General features: G+C 40.5%; 1 protein-coding gene across 1 annotated transcript in view; it reads right to left on the bottom strand.

The window, feature by feature from the left end:
- The window catches only part of NR6A1 (nuclear receptor subfamily 6 group A member 1), a 476,601-nt gene that overhangs the window by 75,258 nt on the left and 377,175 nt on the right, over positions 1-24,168 (bottom strand). The window contains exons 5-7 of the mRNA XM_030206196.1: positions 8,403-8,458; positions 4,246-4,400; positions 770-997 (exon numbers count right to left, since the gene is read on the bottom strand). Of these exons, the coding sequence (XP_030062056.1) occupies positions 770-997; positions 4,246-4,400; positions 8,403-8,458 (439 nt within the window). The remainder of the gene's footprint in view (positions 1-769; positions 998-4,245; positions 4,401-8,402; positions 8,459-24,168) is intronic.

Here is a 24,168-nt window from a genome sequence, read left to right on the forward strand (position 1 = left end):
CAGAGATGCACAAGAGACTGTTACTATTTGGCAAAGTTATTTAATGATAATGATCACCACCATTATCCAGATAATCTCTACACATTATATCCACATACTCAATGCCAACCAGCTAGAACTTCAATTGAAATTGCTTGCATTTAAATGAAATGTAGGTCTGTGACTAATTCAAATGTTACCTAATTAGAATCAATTGCTTATTTACAGTACAAGATCAACAGACAACTGGTATGCCTTCACATGTGTGTATGTGGTGGTGGGAAGGAAGGGTGGGTAGTAAGAATATAATGACAGATAATGATCAAAAAGCACACTTAGTCTGATCAATCTGCTTCCATTTTGTAGCATTATAGGCCATAATTAACTGTTGGCTTTTCCTTCAGAACAAAGGATAGCCTTTGAATTCCATTACTGTCTTTGCCACTGTCACCATTTCTACCAGATGGCTACTCCATGTGTCCACTACTCTTTCTGTGAAGAAATATTTTCTTATACTCCTGCCAATGAATGCACAGTTGAACATCTTCTTGTAACTTCCTTCTAGGCTTAGAGCCTTCACCTTCACTCCAAGCCCTTGAGTAACATTAGCAGGTCAGGTTTTCAGGATATCCATAATGAATGTGCACAAGAGATTTATATGCTTACTACCTTCAGCCCATGCAAATCTCTCTCATGCATATTCATTAAGGGAATCCTGAAAACCTAATTTGTGGCAATTCAGGACATGGCACTCAAGGTCTTAGAGCTTCTTCATCTCTGAACAACTTACCCATCTTCAATAAGCATTGGAGTGCTGAGGGGCTCCAGCTCCTCGGCTGCCACTAACTGATTAATTAGTGTGTGTGACTGTGGATCCAGACTTCGTGGCTGGGGCGGGAGCAGACCTGAATGAGTTGAATAGCTGAAAAGGTGCGGTAGGTACTGATAGTGTGTGGACACTGGTGTTCCAACATACTGATCCCTGAGTGCAGTGTACCCATTCAGCTCCACAGACCTACTGAAAAGTAGAATATTAGGGTCACAAAGCTATTTTCTTATGCTGCAGAACATCACATTACTGCAATGTAAATTATTATTCAACTGTGAATACATTTACCCTGGGATTCTAAATATCGCGCCAAGATTTCCATACAGAAATCGAAGCATATTCCATAACAATGCACATAACTACTTGCTAAGTGTATTCTATAATGTGGTGCACATAATTATAAGTCACATACTACTACTACTACTACTACTTATCACTTCTATAGCGCTACAAGGCACACGCAGCACTGTACACCATACATGAAAAGACAGTCCCTGCTCAAAGAGCTCACAATCTAAATAGGACAGGCAAACAGACGGAACTACTAAGAGGTAAGGGATTTAAAAAGGTGGGGATAAAAGGGTACAGGGCAAGTGAGTAGTGGTTAGGAGTCAAAAGCAGTGTTAAAAAGGTGGGCTTTTAGACAGGATTTGAAAACGGCCAAAGACGGGGCTAGACGAACAGGCTCGGGAAGTCTATTCCAGGCATAGTTGAAATATCATAGCACATAGTTGAAAAGTGGGTGTGGAATGGGCAGGTCGTGGGTGTTTATAAAATCTATGCACATAGTTACAGAATACACCTGCTCCGCACCTTATTTAGGCATCAGGATTTACACCAGGTTTTCCTTGGCATAATTGACCAAGACTAAATTTATTCGTGTGGACTGGTGCTCGGCATATTCTATAAACCACATGGAAATTTAGGCTTGATCTATAAAGTATGCCTAAATTAAAGCATACCTTATAGAATATGCCTAAGCAAATTTCATTTTGGTGCCAAATTTTAAGCGTGTTATATAGAATCTAGTCCTTAGGGGCAATTTTGAGGCTGAAATGTGAAACCTGCAGGCTTGAAACGGAAACCATCTACTGAATGGAAAACCCATCCTGGGGCAGGCATTTGCATTTGCTGTGAAGCAGGTGCAAACATATGCAGCAAAATGAATGGCTGCATATACCTTTCTTTCCCCACCTCCCTCAGCCCAATTTACAGGCTAGAATTTAGGGATGTGCACTTGCTTGAATCAGCCTAAGAAATACGGCATAACCTGGGTTGAGTTATACTATTTTAATGAAACAAAAATCTTGTATCTTTTCATTGCCATCAGTAGTGTACAATAAGCTAAGAACAGAGCAAAAAATACTCCCACCACCAAAATACACACAATTCTTAAAACAAAATACACAAAAATAAAGCAGAAAACGCAAAACAAAAAAAAGTCAATACAGATCCCTAGTAAAAATATGTATGATTTGAACAGCCCGTTGTGTTTATTACACACCTTGATATTACTGCCATTCACTACACATCATAGCAGCTTGCAAAAGTAACAGCAGAAAGGATTAAGTGAAAGGTGGGACAATGTTCAAAAAAAGTTTTTTTTAGGCTACACCTCCACAGAAATTTTCCAGATTGTGATCTGGTACTCTGCCTTCCCTGTGGCTATTCCCTGTGTGTTAATTCAGAATTCTGAAATATGATAAAACATATTCAAATTAAAAAATTGTATATATCATAATTCATTGCATAAAAAGGAAAAAAACAAAAGGAATAATAAGTTAGGTCAGAAATGAAGTACATCCCTCAAAAGATGCTACTTTTAACTTGCAATAGTAGTTTATCAGGATCAACACAAGATTTCTAAAAGCAGAATATTTAACTCTCATGGGAGTTAGAGAGCACAGGAAAATGGGATAGCCATCTGATGCTAATGCTCCGTGGCTGCACAATTTTAAAGCCCCTGAAATACTGCTACCACTTTGTATACATCTACACATACATTGTACACGTGGAAGTTAAGTTAATTATTTATTTATATTATGGGTATGAACACAGAAGGATGAAAAAGACCAAGGACCTGATTTTGTCTCAAAATTCTAAGACCTTTGCAGCAGAAATGGATTTGATCCTGGATCTAGATCTGTGGTGGTCAGGTACTGTCCAGACAGTACATACGTGGCCCAGTGGCTTAGCCAAGGGTGGGCTTGGGTGGGCCCAGGCCCATCCACTTTGGGTTCAGGCCCACCCAGTAGCAGCACATCTATAATGTGACTGGCAGGGATTCCCAAGCCCCACCAGCCGAAAACTCACCTGCATACCTTTTAAATAGCAGATCTTTGCCTGCATAAAGCAGCGACTGATACATACTGTTCGCACCGGCCCTGCAGCCTTCCCTCTGATGTATTCTCGCCTTTGCAGAAACAGGAAGTTACATCAGAGGAAAGGCTGGGGGGCCAACATGAGCAGTGTGTATTAGTTGCTGCCAGTGAAAATCTGCTATTTAAAAGGTATTCAGGGAAGGGCGGATGTTTGAGAGACCATATGGCATGCAGACAAGAGAGGGAGAGATGAAATCACTTGTGGGACAAGGCGGAGTACTTCTGCCTACTCATCTTGGGCCCAGGCCCACCCAAATTTGGGTGTTTGGCTACGCCCCTGATGTGGCCAGATGTCCAGGCAATAGCCTGACTGGTTTTGCTAAGTTTCTAGTCTACTGCAAAGCTTGGTGGTAGAACGTGGTTGTGGGGAAGAAAAGGGGAGGCGCCTGGTATTGGGTAAACACCATCATATGGGTAACAAAAAAAATGACCCAGATAAAGAGTGATGTCAAACTTATATGACTGGCACTTGACATTATCCTTAGCAGTGTAGACCAACAAAACTGAGCAGACTAGATGAGGCAGTTGGTCTTATCTGCCATCAACAACTGTATTACTGTGCTACAAACTGGACATCTACAGCCAAACCAAGGCATATAGCCAACCTAGCTTGAAATAGCCTGTTTGTGTCTTTGTGCACTAACACCATCCTTATTTTACATCCTACTGTCAGCTCTCTGCTGATGACCAAACATGCAACAGAACTGGTCACAGTCTGCTGCTAGCATCCTAATTAATTTTTGGAAGGAACATGAATTTCATTTGGTACTACATTGAAAGGGCTTATGAGAAATTTATTCTATTTTGAAAAGATACCTGGGCATGAGGAAAAAAAAAGAAATATTCCAGATGACTTGTTATAGAGAGAGATGCTGTACATTCATTGCCATGCTGGTGTCATGGTGCTGTAGTAGGGTACAAAAACCTGAAGAGAACAATGAATTGAACTGCCATTTGTAGAGCGACACAAAATGCATCTATCTCGCAAACTGCAAACAAGAAGACATAATATCCAATTGTTTAATCTGAAATGTTTCTTTCAATGAAATGTCCCACCTTGAGGAAGGAGTGGAAACAGGCGATGGCTGGTTGCTCTCAGACACGCCGTTACCAGGGGAACCATGGTCGCTGTCTCCATTGTTGCCCCAGTGGTTGGCCTCCTCCTCAAATTCTTGCCCAGACATAATTCTTTCAATCTCTTCCTCTGAAATCTTTTCAAGGAAAAAATAATTAAAAGGCCTGGACTTCTAAAAAAAAAAAACAAACAAACAAACAATTTTTAAAATCAGCACAGATCTAGTCTGGACCGGGGTTTTATCACGGAACCTTAAAATTCATGAAACAAATCATTCTGATATCCTCTTCTGTCATGTTCATGGTACACACTTGCCAGACTTTGTGCAAGAAGCCATTTTATCCTGCACTTGGAAAAAAAAAAAAAAGGCAAAGCAATTATTTTCCTTTGGTGTGGCAGCAAGCCTATTGCTTTGAATTGCTGGGCATTTTACAAGACACCTCCGGGCGAGCTATACCATCAATCAGCAAGGCATTTACTGTGCGTTTTCCCTTTGCAACAACTTAAGAAATTGTAGGGCCCTGACTGGAGGGCTTTCAGAACTGCAGGGAAAGATTTACTGGAGGCTTTACAGGCCCTAAAGCACTTGTGCTTTCTTAAGGAGGCCACGATTCTTTCTGCAGCTTGATCAAGTGGTTTAGAGCTTGTCAGTTTGCGCATTTTGGCTGAGGAAAAACAAGCTACTGTGGTTTTCGACTTAAGGCCCTTGGGAGAGTCAGTTTTATTTAGACAAGCACAGGTATCTTAGTAGGTAACTGAAAATAAGCATCTCTCTTTAAAAATATATTATGAGGAACTTATGTAATATAGGAGGAACAAGACCTTACAAATCACTACTTCTCACACTAACATTTTTTTGAAGGTGTGGTGAGGCTCGCACTGGGGTTTCTCTTCATGCTTCACTGTTAAGTTTATAAAAGATACATTCTGATAACATTTGTTATAAGAGCACTATTATTTTTTAATAAAATCTATGTAGAAAGGAGTTTTTCCTTGACTATCCAATGATTTAAAAATGTACTATATCTATATAAATTTTAAATGTTACAGGCAGTGGTTTCTTTTTCTTCTATTATATAAATTCCTCATATGATATAATTAAAGTGAACTTATTATTTTACAGTAGGTTTTAGGCATCAAGATGTATAATTCCTGCTGGTTTTCTTTTTCGCTCATTATCTTGGTTGTAATCTCTGATTTTGCCAATAGAAGAAAGATGTGGCATATGGGGGTAACTATCACAAGGTGCCCAAGTCAAAAGTCCATAAAGATGCCTACAGTATAAAAGAAACAGCTTTGCTTGAAAAATGTTATTGCCAATAATTCATCATCACTCCTCATCAGATCTGTATAGTGTTGAATTATATCTGCCATAAATGAATGTGCAAAATCTCAAAATTATTTTTAAAAAATTGTGTTTGCTTCACTTATGCTGGACATTTATACACAGTATGCTATGCACATCTAAATAAGGACTGATGTTGAATTATTGGTGATAACACTTTATAGCAAAGCTGGGTTTTTAAAGTGTTTTCTTTTCCTGATGGTCTCAATTTTTATAGGATGAGTTATGATTTGGGAAAGGTGTTGTTATTTTGATTCATAGATTTTGTTTCCCTCTACACAACCACATTTTTATTGACATCTGTAACATTATATTTGAAAGACATTTAAAAAAAGAAAGATTGAGTAAAAGAAAGAAATTAATATCAGTAACTAATTATGCAAACTTTCTGTAATCTGCACCATAAGAGAGGGGAAGGAGGGAAAGAAACAAATCTATTAAGGGTTTTTTATGTAAATAAAGGGACAATAAGATAGCATCCATCACACATTTTTAGATCATCATATTTTTGGATAGATATTTTATAAAGGACACATGGACATCTACATTCTTTTACAAAATTATGTACTACAGGGGTCATCATTGTACAAGCCTAATGCCCTCACACAAATGTACACCTGCTCTGAAGGTATAAATCTGTGCATGTACTTGTGAATTTTATAAAATACATGCCTACACAGCAATGGCCGCTCCAAACAAATTATGCTCCGGGAATTATTTATTTTTTTAACAAATGTATACGTATACACCATCTTGACAGCACATATCCTTACATATGCATTTTTGGTAGGCAACTTTATAAGAGTCACTTTGTCTAAAACACATGCTATATGTTAAAAACATTATTTTTACCAGTGATTCCCAAACTTGATCCTGGAGGTAACCCCAGCCAGTCAGGTTTTCAGGATATTCACAATGAATATTCATGATAGAGATTTGCATGCACTGCTTCCATTGCACGTAAATGTCTCTCATGAATACTCATGGTGGATATCCTGAAAACATGACTGGCTGGGGTGGCTCCAAGACCAGATTTGGGAACCACTGGTTTATACAATTGCCCCATTATGTCCCATGTATTATAATAGTGTCCAGCCTCGGTCTTTGAGGGCCGCAATCCAGTCAGAATTTCAGGATTTCCCCCAATGAATATGCATGAACTGCTTCCAGTGTATGCAACTAGATCTCATGCACATTCACTGTAGAAATCCTGAAAACCTGGTAACGGCCGAGGTTGGACATCCCTGTATTATAATATACTACATGTGGTATCAATGGTACAGCGGCATCAGGCTTCAAAGTATACAGGTGTTACCTTCAGAATAGCCATGTTTACAACCCTTAAAGCAGCAGTACAGCTGCATCACGTTGGGAGAGGCCATGATTAAAAGTCTAACGTGAACTAGCAGGGCCTAGCTAGATGCTTTACATGACAGCCTTACTAGTGTTGGTGCCTTTGTGAAGCACTGCAAAACCTGATGATAAGACATGAGAGGGAGACTGGACATTGAACTGTGGGGCTTGTAAGAACCAAAGAGAAAGATGACAAAGCTTTGATTAGTCTGGCAGTAGGTATGAAGGTCAGTGCCATAACATCAGCTCTAGTGCACAAGACCCAACCAATGGCTGCACCAAATTGCTGGGAGGGGATATAAAGTAGTGGAAAAACTCACTGGGTTATTTTATGGCAACGGAATCCAGGCCTGGTTCAAAGGGAGCTGGAAGCCAAATAAAGAATAGGCAAAAACTGATGGGCAAAAAATAAAAATATATATACACACAAAGACATACACACATTTATTTATTTACTAGTAAAAAAGGCCAGTTTCTTAACGCAATGAAACGGGCACTAGTAATGAGTTCCTGCCATTAATGTTTCCACGGCTGTATTCTGAATATAATTGTTGTTTACATGTGTAAGATTTCTTTATATACAATATTTTTTGTGTAAACTGTGTTAGAATGTGGTAAACGTTTTCCTTGTTCAGGCCCTTCAATCAGTTTAGCAATCACATCAGAAGAGCTCCTTACTCGTGAGAATGCAACATACAGTTGCCCGCCCATGTGAGAGACTGAGAGTGACAGTGTGTTTTACAGACAGTGTAAGACAGAGATACACAGAGTGACTGAGTGTGTGTGTGTGATGTCTGTGTGTGTGTGTATGTATGTGTGTGAGTGACAAAGTGATTAAATGTTTGTCTTCCCTTCCGTTCTGTGCACTTGCCTCCACTAATGTTCGTACCTCTCTGTATATGATTGTTTGTTAGAGATTCAATCCACTCCACTTCCCTCCTCCAAGTTCCGTTCTGTCTGATTGGTTCTTCGTTCCTGTGACGTCGCGTTTGTTTGCTTGGCAACTATGCAGCATTCCGTTTCCTCGACGTGAGGGCGGGGCCAGTGAGAGCCAATGAAATGCTGAACTACAGACTTACGAACCCTACACTGCCACACTGCCACAGAGTCAGCTTCAGAATGTTGGAGGTGCTTTTTATTATATAGGATTTTCTGTGTTCTGAGAGCCCGTTTGGGGAGGGTTTCGACTAATGCATGTATTTTATAAATTCTGCACATAAACGTGTAAAATTGTGTGTATCTTCTTTCCATGGGGTAATTTTCAAAAGGAGAAGTATACATATACCCTTTTAAAACTAGTGTCACTTATGCACATTCCTGCTCCACAAATTAGAGGCCTGCCGCACAGTGACATGCTAAATACTTAAGTAACGTTTTACTGCCCAAGTTAATTTGATACAGCACATAAACCAAATGCTAGAAACAGCATCATATTATTACCTGGACAGGCCCAATGCTTTTATTTCTGCCCCCTGGCATTCCGTCTTCTCTGATTGCTAGAACAAGAAAAACAAACACGTCAGAAGTATTTCAGATACACAGCAAACTGAGTGCTAGTTTAGAGGACAAAGCCACACAAGCTTCAAGGAATCAACGCTCTGTTGAAGGAGGACATGGTATTAGTCCAGTGGGGGGGTGGGAGGGAAGCAAGGGTGAGAAGTAAAAATTTAGCCTAACTTATGGTGTCTCCACATCCCGTTTCCGAGTCTGAGGAACATAAAATGACCAGGACTGATAACTGTAAAGGATGCTAGGCTTGACTGGCCATTCATCCGAGCTAGCCTGACATGAGTTATACTCTTATGTCAACTATTACGTACAACATATGAAAAGAATCATTTTCACTGTATATCATGTTCAATTATGAGAATTAGGAAACAATTTTGGTTGCATTTCTTTAGGGTCTATTCTCAGCATCCAATCAGCAAATGCCCCGAAAAGCTAATGTAGTTTTTGGACATTACAGCAGGATAATCATATCACCAAAATAAATGAAGACAATTATACTGAAAGACTGATGAATTGTACTTAATATCTGCTGCCTCTGAAGTAGATGATCTCAGAAATGTGCTATCATGGAGTTGTAAAAAGGCAGATGGTGAGGGAGAGAGAGAGCCTATGAACAGTGGTACAGGGCTCTCGTAGCTTTTTACAATATCCTCAACTAGTTTTTTGGAATACCTCTTTTAAAAACTCTATTACTATTAATCATTATGAGATTCAAGTTATCACTACTTGCCAACCAATATCATCCACTATAGAAAAAAAATATATATAAATCACTACATATTTGTGTACCATATGAAAATTGAATATCTAATGAACACATTTTTAATGAAATCAGTCACGTATTATCTAACTCTGTGATCTCTGTGTGTTCAAGTGCTTCCCTCCAGTGATCAGACAGCAGCCATGCAGAGGAGGGAGAGGAGAAACACCTGACAATATAGTATCACTTATGACTCCTGATACAGAGTTTGCCTTAGGCATTCATTTTCTGAGTAGTACTCAGAATTACACTATTCAAGGAGCAAGAGAAGATGAGGAAGAGTCAATACCAAGGCCGCCTACAAGAAGGCTGTTCATTCAAAGAACTAAGTTATCTTATCCCACCATTTTTAGGTATGGAAAACATTTCCTATAACTTGGCACCAACATAAAAAATATATATGTACAAGTCTGCAGCTCCTTGTGACTCTGAGCAAGTCATTTACCCCCGGATTCTATAAAGCGTAACTAGATTTCTGCACGGAAATCCAGGCGGATTCTATAACAATGCTCATAACTTAACTGGCTCAACAAGCTAATCCGCATTGTTAACAGCACTTAACAAGCAATAAGCACTACTTGGCATTAATTAGAATTTATGCACACAAATCTCTAAGGGCCTTGTTTACTAAGCTGCGCTAATGTTTCTAGTGTGCTAAAAATTAGCACGCACTAACACTAGAGACATCCAAAGGAATATATGGGTGTAATTAGCATTAGAGTGTGCTCATTTTTAGCAGGTGCTAAAAATGCTATAGCACCTTAGTAAACAGGGCCCTAAAAGTATTCTGTAAGGTAATGTCCCTAAATTTTAATGCATGCAGATAAAAAGGGGCAGGGAAATGGGTGTTCCAAAATTTACACATATTATAGAATATGATCCAGTGTGCGTAAATCTATGTACAAGGATATATACCTGGTTTTGTGCAATTTCTAGAACTTTTCAAAAATATCTTGAGGCTTCTTGAAGCATTTTGCAAAAAGCATGAGCCTTTGAAATGATTAATGTATTTTAATATACTGTAAAGAGAATAGTTAAAACTTTTTAAAAATCCCATAGAAGCTTCAGCAATGAACCACATATTTATTATTTATTGGGATTCATTAACCGCCTTTATGAAAAGATTCACTCAAGATGGTGTACAGCAGGTACAGTTTAACATAAAACAATTTTGTTAACTGCATAACAATAATAAAATGACCAAATATAAATAATACAATAAATGATGTAAACTTGAAAACAGCAAACTGAAACCTAATATAGGACTACCATGAAACAGGATCAAAAATATACACTGAAATTCAAATAACAGATATAATACAATGTTTACTAGTAAAACACCTAATAAGAACACATTAGAAAATATCTGGCTTTAGATCAGAGTTGCCTACTGGGTTACTGGCTAATACATTAACGAATAATAGTAAATGTGGTCCTTAGTTCCCTGTCCCAGAGGGCTTATAATCTACCACATATGACTTGCAGCTCACCTCAAGCTCAGATTTGGAGAAGAGAGTATGTTAAGGACTAACAGGCAGATCATCGGGAAGGAATGGTGAGCAATGGTCTGCAAACCCTAATGCCAGCTCCGAGCTAGTATGGCACTAACAGCCTCTAGCGCCTGTGTTTGCTTCTGATCATCGGCCCACTGATTCTGTATATGACGCTGAATAAAATGAGAGCTAAGCGCTATTCTATACATTTGTGCATGCAATTTTTTGCTCCAAATAGAGTTAAGGGGTAACTGCTCGTAACCCCCTGGAGATGCCTCTGCTGCAAAGTGGGGGTTACTATGATGATGGGAGCTACTAAAGCTGCCTAAGCTAGAGTGGAATTAGAAAAGGTACAGACAAGGGTAACGAAAATGATAAAGGGGATGGGTCAACTTCCCTATGAGGAAAGTTTAAAGAGGCTCTGGCTCTTCAGCTAGGAGAAAAGACAGCTGACGGGGAGATATGAGAGGTCTATAAAATAATGAGTGGAGTGGAATGGATAGACGTGAATCACTTTTTTACTCTTTCCAAAAATACTGGGACTAGGGGACACCAATGAAGCTACACAGTAATACATTTAAAACGAATCAGGTAAAATATTTCTTCACTCAATTGATCTCTGGAATTTGTTACCAGAGAATGTGATAAAAGCAGTTAGCTTAGCGGGGTTCAAAAAAAAAGGTTTGATAGCTTCCTATAAAAGGGGAAAATCCACTGCTTATTTCTAGGATAAGCAGCATAAAATGTATTGTACCGTTTTGGGGATTTTGTAACCTGGATTGGCCACTGTTGGAAACAGGATGCTGGGCTTGATGAACCTTCTGTCCCAGTATGGCAATACTTATGTACTTATGTAAGTGACTTGCTCAAGGTCACAAGCAGTATTAGAGGCATGGGATTTGCACTTATGGGAGGTCATTTTATAAAGGCCTTTCTACACATGTACAGGGTTTTTTTTATAAAATAACTCATAAGAACAGTCATACTGGGTCAGATCAATGGTCCATCTAGCCCACTATCCTGCTTCCAACAGTGGCCAATTCAGGTCACAAGTACTTGGCAGAAACCCAAATAGTAGCAAGATTCATGCTACTGATCCAAGGGACAAGAAGTGGCTTTCCCCATATCTATCTCAATAGCAGACTAGGGACATTTCCTCCATGAACTTATCCAAACCTTTTTTAACTCTTTAGTGTCCAATGTTCCCGTAATAAGCCATATGGGAACATTGGACACTAACTTAAACCCAGATACACCTAATGCTGGTACGAGTTGCAGAGCTTAACTATTCGTTGAGTAAAAAAATGTTTCCTCCTGTTGGTTTTAATAGTATTGCCATGTACCTTTCTTGAGTGTCCCCTAATCTTTCTATTTTCTGAAAGAGTACAAAATCAATTTACGTTTACCTATTCTACACTACTCAGGATTTGTACACCTCTATCAAATCTCACCTTAGCCGTCTCTTTTCCAAGCTGAAGACCCCAACCTCGTAAGCCTTTCCTCATATGAGAGAAGTTTCATCCACTAGTAACATAGTAAATGATGGCAGATAAAGACCTGTATGGTCCATCTAGTCTCTCCAACAAGATAAACTCACTTTACATGGTATGCAATAATTTATATGTATACCAGAGTTTGATTTGTCAACCCGAGTTTGATTTGTCGAGGGGTAAAAAAAAAAAATGAATGAGGTGCACCTTTTCTAATTCTGCTATCTTTTTAAAGATACAGCAACCAGAATTGCACACAAAACTCAAGGTGTGGTCAAACCATGGAGCGATACAGAGGCATAATATTTGTTGTCTTAATTTCTGCTCCTTTCCTAATAATTCCTAGCATCCTGTTTGCTTTTTTGGCCACCGCCACACACTGGGTTGAAGATTTCGGCGTATTGTCTACAATGACACTAGATCTTTTTCTTGGGTGCTGACTCCTAGGATGGAACCTAACATTAAATAACAATGATTTGGATTATTCTTCCCAATGTGAATCACTTGTCCACATTAAATCTCATCTGCCATTTGGATGCCCAGTCTTCCAAATTCCTAAGGTCTTCTTGCAAGTTGCATTTTAACAACTTTGAATAGTTTTGTATTATCTGTAAATTTAATCACCTCATTCATTGTTCCCATTTCCAGATCATTAATAAATATGTTAAATAGTACTCCAAGGATTATGTGCATAAACTTACACACTATGGCAAGAATCACATATTTTTACACAACTCACATGTGGGGTGGAGTCACAATGTCATGCCTATTTTATAAAATACATTCATATACACATACCATGCTAATATTTATCCCTGTTCCCCAGTGGCTTCGTTCTAGCTTGTTTACCCTGGTAATTTTATAAACACACACAGGCACCTATCTACATGTCTTTATAAAATAAGCATCTTAGTGCTCAATATAAATAGATGCACAGAAAATAGCACCTAAAGGGATGTGCACCTGATCTTTCTTAGAGTACTTTCCGCTTTGGAATAATGTGCAGAAATTATAAATTATATATACCTACAAGGATAAACCAATTATGCCTAGAAGTACAACTCTCGTAACTGCTTACCACAAAAACGTACTTTATAAAGTGAATGAAATATTGTAAAGGAAGTACGTTTTTGTGGTAAGCAGAAATTATAAATGTCATCTATGCATGCTGTTTCCCTCATCTGGCCTAAATATACCCCCAATAATGCCTCTACATGATGTACATAGAATTACATTTCCCCACCACTGGCTGCCTGTCTCCTATAAGATTCAGTTCAAGATTTTGACTACCTCGCAAAGCATTATATGTGGGTAAACCACCTTACCTTTATTTCCCCATGACTCTCCCTAAGCCCTGTGCTTCTTCCATGGGCTTAGGTTGGAGAATCTTATCTTCAGGGCACATTTGGACTCTACTAAGCATAATGCCTTATTTTTCATAGTGATAAAGATATGAAATTTGCTTCCTCATGTAGACAGAAACCTCTTATAAAAGGAGAGAAATCATAGAAGCAGAGACAATGAACAGAAAACAAGAATTTATTACTGGATCAAATTGAAATAGCTTCTGAAAAGGCCATATTTCGCCTGGAATGGGATGCATCAGGAGCAAAATGTTACCTATTGTGTATTAAAGATACCTGGCCAATGCTGTTTGGCAGAGAACCCCCCTGATGTGTGGAGGATCTGTAATACCTATCAGTGAAGTATCTTTAATATACCAGTGAGTAACATTTTGTCCCTGATGCAGCCCATGCAGGGTTAAACACGGTCATTTCGGGAATGAATTTAATTTGATACACTAATAAATTCTGGTCGTTCATTTATTGTGTCTGCTTCTATGATCTCTCTCTTTTTGGAGATAGACCACTTGCCTACTTGTTTCCTGGGAATCTTGAGTACCCACCTTTTCACCCAGGCCTCTGTTAGCATAGGTTGGTTGGTTGTCTGTTTATCTGTCCTTAATATTGGCAATTTTGTCATTTTTCTATCCTTTCTGTCCTATCAGTTTGATGGAGTTCCTTTCTATGCTTTCCACAGGCATAGCATTGGGGGATAGGGGGGAGCCCTACACTTTGGGTTCAAGCCCCCTCCAAAATTGCAGCACCACTTTAATGGCTGGCGGGGATGCCCAAGCCACACCAGCCAAAAAGGTTCGCTGCCCGAGTCCCCGCCTCTGCTGTCTGAGCAGCAACTTAATTCGGTGGCATGCTTCAGCTGTCAATGTGCACTCTTATGCATGCTCAGTTCAGCAACTGAACTAAGCATGTGCAAGAGTGCCAGTGCTGGCAGCTGAAACATGTCGGACAGCGGCCCTTTTTCTCAGGCAGGGCTTGGGAATCCCCGCCAGCAAATATAAGATTTAAAAGTAGAGGGGAAGAGAGCTGAAAGGAAAAACATGACCACCTCAGTCAACCCCTTGCCCCCTCCCCCCAAAATGGACTTCTATCTACACCTCTGGTGCTTTCAAAATAGTTATTGTACACTACTTCAATTTGACAGGCATTGAAGGTGGATAATCAGGTGTTAATTAACATACTTGTTTAGCTTTATCCAAATTGTGGGCAGGCAGTTTTAAAATGGTTATGATTTTTACCCTCAATGTCATCTATATTGCGGGGAATTTATAATGGAGAAAAAAAAATAGAAACAAACTTTAAAAAATGTTTTATTTCAAAGAACTGTACAGAAAGAAATAACAATGGTCTACTTAGAAATAAAGAGAACATAATTTCTATTGACATCTTAACCCTGAACAGATGGCTGTATAACCCTCTATAGTTAGAAATCACTAGAAAATGACAAATAGAGGTTATTTATTTAAAAATAAAAAGGGAAGAGAACAAAAGTAGCTAATGACACTTAGACCAAGTAAATTAAAACTTAATTTGCAATAGTATGAATGGCAAAGGAAAAAGCTATGAACAAGAGAAAAAATAATCCATGAAACAGCTTACAAATAGAAGATGTTTAAGAAGTGGAGACTGGAAAAGGAAGCAGCATGAGGCACCAGAGAAAATGTTTATCCAAAAAATGTGAAAAACTGGAATCATCAATTTAGATTAAAAATTGTAGAAGAGAAATATCATAAATGAGTCTAAAAATCTCTCTTGGAAAGAGGAAGGTATAGTATTAACATATGAACCCATATTAACCCAAAGAGAGAGGTTATTGAGGAGAGAAAGGAAACAAACTAAGTAAGGGTTGACTGACAGGTTATTTCCATCTGCAATAGTCTTGTAATCCAGTAGGTGTCACTGTTCCTCCTTGCAAGAAACAGAAGATCGTGTTTTTCTTCTTTTGAAGTCATCTTTCTTTGCAAACCAGAGCCCTCACCACAACACAAGGAAGATAATTAACATGTTGCACTGGCCAAGGGGTGTTCTGCCTCCTGCAACCTTAAGTGCATTAAATGCTTAAATGGTAATTGGGCCTTTTTTTTTCTTGCTGTTGTTTGGTATGTTTGGGGGGGGGGGGGGAAGGATTACCCACTCACTGTAAATGGTGCTCCCTCCTCGCAGCTCACTTCTTCAAAAATACAACAGTCCTTCCTGACAAATGCAATATGAACCTGGATGTCCCGAATTGAGCTGGGAACTGAATTCCTACTGTGCTTTTCTTTTCAATTACTACTACTAATCATTTCTATAGCGCTACTAGATGTATGTAGTGCTGTACACATTATGGAGGAGATTCTACATATGGCACCTAAAAAATATTGGCACTGAAATCAGTGCCAAATGTATTCTATAACCGGTGCCTTGATTATAGAATACGCTTAGTTGATATCTCAATGCCTAAAACTCTGCGCATCCATTTACACCAATGAAAACATGGCATAAACCCTGGCGAGTAGATTTATGCGCACTGGACCATATTCTATATTTACGTATGTAAATTTCGGTACATCCACAAAACACCCATTTTCTCACCCATAACCATGCCTCTTTTTGCTTGCGCACATTAGAAGTTTGGCACACTTTGTTACAAAATACGCTTAGTGAGTTGTGCGTGTAAATTCTAATCAGTGCTCACTATTGTTTGTTAAGAGCTGCTATCAACGCTGATTAACTTGTTAAGCCAATTAAGTTACGTGCGCTGTATATGCAGATACTTTCTCTGTCCCTAGAGGGCTCACTTGTAGTGTTAAGTTCTGAAAGTGATGATGTAAGTTGTTTAATAAAAACAATGATTACTTTTCAGGAAGGCAATGTTTATTTCTTAAAACATGTTTACAATGTTGCCACTACCTCCCTATTTAACACTGCTTCAATGCCATATTTCAGGCTTCTCCCCCGACACCCCACCTTCCAATGATGGTGGTTGAAGGGTGACAATGAATTCTGTTGTTAGGTACTGACAACACTGCTCTGCTTAATCAGATTCTAATAAAAGCTATGCCCATGAAGAGAGATTTCTTTTATTCAGTAAGCCTGCCGTGTAAAAGAGCCATCTCCTAAATACATCACTCTCAAGCATGGGTCCACTTGCGTGCTTCGCCAAAATTTGTTCCTCTCAATGAAAATCTGGCGCTTGTCCATGTGCTGTTTCGTGCCAAAGCCTGGCATTCGCTTTGTGCACAAAGCCAACAAGATGATCACAGATGCTAGTGGCACCTTGTGGACTAAGATTTATTGAGGTATGAGCTCTGACAAAATGGACTTTTGTCTTTGAAGGCTCTTCCTTCAATAAATCTCTTCTCCTTTAAGGTGCCACCAGGCTCTGTTTTATTATTACAGACTAACACTGCTACCCCTCTAGAAGTTGTACAAGGGCAGACCAAACCATTTTAAAAAATAAAATGCTAAGTCCCAGTTTCTCTATTCCAAAATGGGACTCTAATCTGTATCTCTTCAGAAAGCAACTTCCAGTGCACAAGCTTCCTGATCATATGTCAGAGTTGAAGCAAAAGATGTGTAGAAGTAGGGATGGATGATCAGAATGCCATTGAAGTGTTGGTATATTGTAATCCCTAAGAATGACAGCAGGAAAAAGGCTTTTTGTTTTGTTTTAGTCACAATCTAGTGAATACATTTAAAAAAATCTAGTTCTCAAGTTTTTTGAGCAACAGAGTAGGGAACCTAGGCCTCCTACTTCCCCCTTAGCCCTAGGAAACATGCTGAAATCTGTCTGTCTCTCTTTGAAAAAGGAGTGTCATATCACATACCTTGCTGGTAAACACTACGGCCAAGGGGGTTTCTATCCATCACCCTCAGGACTCTTAAGCAGTAAGAATAAGCACATAGTCTCCTCTGGGGTAGGAAGGCACCTTTTGATCACATAAGTCGTGATTAAAACAGGTCTAAGCAAAAATATCTTAATTATAGCCATTATTTTGTTCCATTATTGCAGAAAAACGACTATATTTTGGTGCCGCCCATGTCCTGCCCAAAACACCCCCCCCCCCAACATGTCCCCTTGAAATTTGGGCAAACTGTGGAGCAAAGCCTCTAAAATCAGGGTGTCAAAAATTGCCAACTTGACATTTTTGAGAGAGAAACATCCTTCTGCCACCCTACGACTTTTAAAAAAAAAATGTTTTTCTCTTTTGTAAACGAGCACTCAATGGAAGCAAAACCAGGAAGGCTTGCCACTCTTCCCCTTCCTGCTGCACCCAGCAGTACATCCACCTGCTCCCTCATACATGTTCCCTGGTCAAGGACACGCACAAGGACTCACTGCATCTCCTCTATACTGCCTCCCCCTTAGGGCTTGATAACACCTTCCAATATTACATCACAGTGTAGAATCCTCCCCACTCTAGAAAATTTCCATTTCACTACATATAGGGGGGTTTCTATTACCAGTCTCTGAAAGTCTAAAATATGTTTACATGAAAAAATATGTCTTTAAAACACCAATATAGCTGAAAGTTTAGAATGCTAGTTTTAGCACAGATAAGACAATGCTAAAAAAGGCAGGATGGCCGTTGCCTTTTTTTGGAAGTAAAGTTTGATAGGACACATACAGGCTTATTTTCGAAAGAGAAGGACACCCATCTTTCGACACAAATCACAGGATGGGTATCCTTCTCACAGGGTCGCCCAAATCGGCATAATTGAAAGCCAATTTTGGGCGTCCCCAACTGCTTTCCGTCGCAGGGATGACCATAGTTCATGGGGGCGTGTTGGAGGCGTAGTGAAGGCAGGATGTGGGCATGCCTTACACATGGGCATCCTCAACCCATAATGGGAAAAAAGGGCGTGCCTGATGAGCACTTGGACGGCTTTACCTGGTCCAGTTTTTCTTACAACCAAGACACAAAAAGGTGCCCGAACTGACAAGATGACCACCGGAGGGAATCGAGGATGTCCTCCCCTTACTCTCCCAGTGGTCACTAACACCCTCCCACCCTCAAAAAATAACTATAAAAATATTTTGTGCCAGCCTCAAATGTCATACTCAGGTCCATCGCAGCAGTACGCAGGTCCCTGGAGCAGTTTTACTGGGTGCAGTGCACTTCAGGCAGGCGGACCCAGGCCCATCCCCCCCCCCCACCTGCTACACTTGTGGTGGTAAATGTGAGCCCTCCAAAACCCACCACAAACCCACTGTACCCACATCTAGGTGCCCACCTTCATCCCTAAGAGCTATGGTAGTGGTGTACAGTTGTGGGGAGTGGGTTTTGGGGGGGCTCAGCACACAAGGTAAGGGAGCTATGTACCTGGGAGCTTTTTCTGAAGTCCACTGCAGGGCCCCCTAGGGTGCCCGGTTGGTTTCCTGGCATGTCAGGGGGACCAGTGCACTACGAATGCTGGCTCCTCCCATGACCAAATGACTTGCATTTGGTAATTTCTGAGATGGGCGTCCTTAGTTTCCATTATTGCCGAAAACAAGAAACGACCAAGTCTAAAAACGACCATCTCTAGGGATGACCTAAATGTCAAGATTTGGGCGTCCCCAACCATATTATCGAAACGAAAGATGGACGCCCATCTTGTTTCAATAATACGGGTTTCCCTGCCCCTTTGCTGGGACGTCCTATGAGGACGTCCTCAGGAAAATTTGGGCGCCCCTTTCAATTATGCCCTTCATACTGATACTTTTTCTAAGTAAAACATTTATTTGGGGATGCTCCAGCATATCTGTTGGATCATGTTTCGTTTTTAAACAGAAATGGTTTAAGAGCAACTAGAAACTATCATTCACTTACTTTCTTTGCTGTTACACAGGTAAAGGCTTTTTGCCCTCTTAAGTCGGCTTTTTCTTATCAGGCTGCAACTTATTGGAATAAAATGCCTCTTTCCCTTAGGCAACTGGATAACTATAAGTCAGAAAATTGTTGAAAACCTTTCAATGTACAAAGATTTACAATCATGAATGATTACTGTTATGATTTTTGCTGTATTTGATTGAATCTGGTATGTAACTTCTTGAAGAACACTTCAATGTTTTTGATTGTAACTCACACTGAACTGGCTGGTAGTTGCAGGATATAAGACTGTAATAATAAATAAATATTAGCCATAACTCATAACATCACACATGATCTCATGTGATTTTCTATTTCATAAGCCAACTCCCAAGCAAAAGTCTTATTGTTCTTCCTGCCGTGAATCTCTTTCTTTTCCCACCTTTGCATTCACTGTACTACAACCAGCTGCTCTACCTGTGAAATACATTCAGGATTGCAGTCTTTCAGCATTTGGATTATGTGCCGTGAGCATGACTGGCCAATGACCGGACGGGAACATCATGAAGAAGCACCAGGAAGCGCATGACTGCAAACCAAGAGCTTGAGTTAATTGCAAAAATCTTTAGTAATCCCTACTTAGCCTTTATGGGGAATAAAGGGCAAGAGGAATATTGGCCACTTCATAGCACTAACTCTGCAGGATTGGTTTTAATTTTCTCTGAGACAATTTAAACTCCATTACAAATATACGCACACTTCCATTAAGCAACATGCTACAGTTTAGACCAAGTGTGGCCAGAATGGAAGAAAAATGGGAATGAAATAAGGAACAGAGGCTGGAGAAATAAGGATGAATCAGCAGTCCTTATCAGTGGTGGAACCAGAGTAATAAAGTCAAGCTGAAGCAGGCATCCACCATTTACAGGGAATGTTGCCTCTGTGACCCAAATGGGGTCAAACCAAAGGAGAGCAAAGTATGTTCCTTCTGAAAAGAAATAACAGCAGGTTCCCAGCATTAAGTTACAGTCAATAAAATGAAAAGCATGCCGCATCTGGGGCAGCAGCCCTCATTTGTGGCACAGTGAGTAAGCAGGTGCGTCAAGCCATTCCAAAAGTTTTCAATTGCCATATATGCCTGTGCTATTTTTAGGAGAGGGAAGGAAAGTGAAGAGAAGAGACTTAAGTACTCCAAATATTTCAATCAGGAGGGGGGGGGGGGGGGGGGGAAGCTGCTTCCAGCTGTACTGCACTCTACAGAGCCTGCATGCTTGTTTTTACATTCTGTCATACTTTACCTACTCATGGCTGAATCTGATTCATGAAGGAAGTTCTACTTTTCTTTTTGCAAGCACAATAGCCAATAGAGTAGCAAGATTGGTGGGATCCAAGGCTCCACCAGCCAAAGATGACATTAGTAATATGGCGTGCCAACTCTAATGGAACCTTCCACTCACACGCCAACTAGATACAACTAGAAACAGTGAATAAGAACATAAGCATTACCATACTGGGATAGACCGAAGGTCCATCAAGCCCAGTATCTTGTTTCCAACAGTGGCCAATCTAGGTCACAAATATCTGGCAAGATCCCAGAATAATAAAACATTTTATGCTGCTTATCCTAGAAATAAGCAGTAGATTTTCCCAAGTGCACCTAAATAATGGATTATGGACTTTTCTTTTACAAAAAATATGCAAACTTTTCTTAAACCCTGCTAAGCCAACTACTTTTACCACATTCTCTGGCAACTAATTCCACAGTTTAATTACACGTTGAGTGAAGAAATATTTTTTTCTGGTTTGTTTTAAATTTACTACTTAGTAGCTTCATTGAGTGCCCCCTAGTCATAGTACTTTTGGAAAGAATAAACAAGCAATTCATGCCTACACAATCCACTGCACTCAGAATTTTATAGACCTCTTATCATGTCTCCTCCTCAGCCATCTCTTCTCCAAGCTCCCTAGCTGCTTTAGCCTTTTCTCAAAGGGAAGTTGTCCTATTCCCTTTACCATTTTTGTCATCCTTCTCTGTACCTTTTCTAATTCCGCTATATCTATTTTGAGATGCAGTAACCAGAACTGCACACGGTATTCGAGGGGCAATCGCTCCATGGAGCGGATAGAAAGGCATTATAACATTCTCATTTTTGTATGCCATTCCTAATAATTCTTAACATTCTATTTGCTTTCTTAGCAACTGCTGCATACTAAGCAGATGGTTTCAACGTATCAATGATGACACCTAGATCCGGAGTGGAGGAGTAGCCTAGTGGTTAGTGCAGTGGACTTTGATCCTGGGGAACAGAGTTCGAGTCCCACTGCAGCTCCTTGTGACTCTGTGCAAGTCACTTAACCCTCCATTGCCCCTGGTACAAAATAAGTATATGTAATAAGTATATGAATATATGTAAACCGCTTTGAATGTAGTTGCAAAAACCTCAGAAAGGCGGTATATCAAGTCCCATTTTTCTTTCCATTTTTCTGGGTGGTGATTTCTAATGTGGAACCTGCATCATGTAGTTGCAGTTTTGGTTCCTCTTTCCCACATACATCACTTTGCACTTGCTCACATTAAACATCATCTGCCATTTGGACGCCCAGTCTCCCAGTCTTGCAAGGTCCTCTTGAAATTTAACAGCTTTGAATAACTTTGAGTCATCAGCAAATTTAATTACCTCACTATTTATTCTCATCTCTAGATCATTTATAAATATGTTACAAAGCAGAGACCCCTGGGGAACCCCACTATTTTTTCCCCCATTGAGAATACTGACCATTAAACCCTACTCTCCGCTTTCTATCTTTTAACCAGTTTTTAATCCACAATAGGACATTACCTCCTATTCCATGGCATTCTAATTTCCTCAGGAGTCTTTCATGAGGTACTTTGCCAAATGCCTTTTGAAAATCCAGATACTCAATATCAACCAACTCATCTTTATCCACACGTATATTCACCCCTTCAAAGAAATGTAGTAGATTGGTGAGGCAAGATTTCCCTTGATTAAATCCATGTTGGCTTCATCTCATTAATCCATGCTTATGTATATGTTCTGTACTTTTGTTCTTTATAATAGGCTCTACCATTTTGCCTGACACTGTCAGGTCACTGGTCTATAATTTCCCAGATCTCCTGTGGAACCCTTTTTAAAAATTGGTATTACATTGGCCAGCCTCCAATTTTCCAGTACCATGCTGGATTTTAAATATAAATTACATATGACTAACAATAACTCTTCAAATTCATTTTTCAAGACTATCGATACTCTGTGAAGTATTCCATCCAGTCCAGGCAATTTGCTACACTTCAATTTGTCAAATTTCCCCATTACATCTTCCAGGTTTATAAAGGTTTGTTTCAGTTTCTATGACTCATCAGCACTGAATACCATTTCTGGCACTGCTACATCTCCCACACTTTCCTCGGTGAAAATCAAAGCAAAAAATTAATTTAATCTCCCCACTATGGCCTTGTCTTCCCCAACTGTACCTTTTACCCCTTGGTCACGTGGAGAGGCATAATCGAAAGGGGCACCCAAGTTTTCCTGAGGACGTCCTCACAGGACTCCCCGGCGAAGGGGCGGGGAAACCCGTATTATCGAAACAAGATGGACGTCCATCTTTTGTTTCGATAATACGGTCGGGGACGCCCAAATCGCGAAATTTAGGTCGACCTTAGAGATGTTTGTCCCCGATTTTCAGCCATAATGGAAATCGAGGACGCCCATCTCAGAAACGACCAAATCCAAGCCATTTGGTAGTGGGACGAGCCAGCATTCGTAGTGTACTGGTCCCCCTGACATGCCAGGACACCAACCGGGCACCCTAGGGGGCACTGCAGTGGACTTCAGAAAAAGCTGCCTTACCTTGTGTACTGAGCCCCCCCAAAACCCACTCCCCACAACTGTACACCACTACCATAGCCCTAAGGGGTGAAGGGGGGCACCTACATGTGGGTACAGTGGGAAACTACAGAACAAAAACTAATCTATGACGATGCATGTTGGGGAAGCATGGAGTGAGGGTCATTCAACTCTACAGAGCTTTTACTTTACAGATATTCTGTTTTAGCTTTCAGGTAGCTTCCAGGTGGGAATGCTGCAGAGGCAGTGTTCATAGCTCCTGGGAAGGAGGAAGGGAGGGAGTCCCAGCTAGGACACTTGAAAGCTTCCAGAAAGAAGTGAGGGTCTGTGTTCCCTAGTCAAGAATTAATCACTGCATTCAGGGGCGGCCCGACCATTAGGCCACCTGAGGTGGGGGCCTCAGGCGGCACTTCTCAGGAGCGGCATCTCGGGGGGCGGATTTCTGGCATTTTACATCATCACGGTGATGTTCCAAACCCGGCAGCGATTCCCATACGCTGCTCTGCCACTGCCGGCACCCGCCTCTTCCCTTTACTGCGACTACCTGTAACTTTATGTTTTGCTCAGGCAGCCGCAGTAAAGGGAAGAGGCGGGTGCTGGCGGTGGCAGAGCAGCGTATGGGAATTGATGCCACTGCCGGGTTTGGAACGTCACCGTGATGAGGTAAAACACCCGGGGGCAGCATCTCGGCCTGGGGGGGGGGGTGGCATGTTAGCTCCACCTCAGGCAGCATCTTGCCTTGGGCTGGCTCTGACTGCATTTGAAATGTGAGAATCAGCACCACCTACGCAGCAGTGGCGTAGCTACGTGGGGCCTGAGGGGGCCTGGGCCCCCGTAGATTTCACTCGGACCCCACTCCTGCAGGACGTCAGCATGCAAGGAAGAAGACTTTTCTCTGCAGCAGAACGGTCGGAGAGGACGTCGACTGGCGGGGAGTGGGGTCCCCCGCCAGCAAA

This window comes from Microcaecilia unicolor, chromosome 6 (assembly GCF_901765095.1).
Source record: "Microcaecilia unicolor chromosome 6, aMicUni1.1, whole genome shotgun sequence".
Lineage (NCBI taxonomy): Eukaryota > Metazoa > Chordata > Amphibia > Gymnophiona > Siphonopidae > Microcaecilia > Microcaecilia unicolor.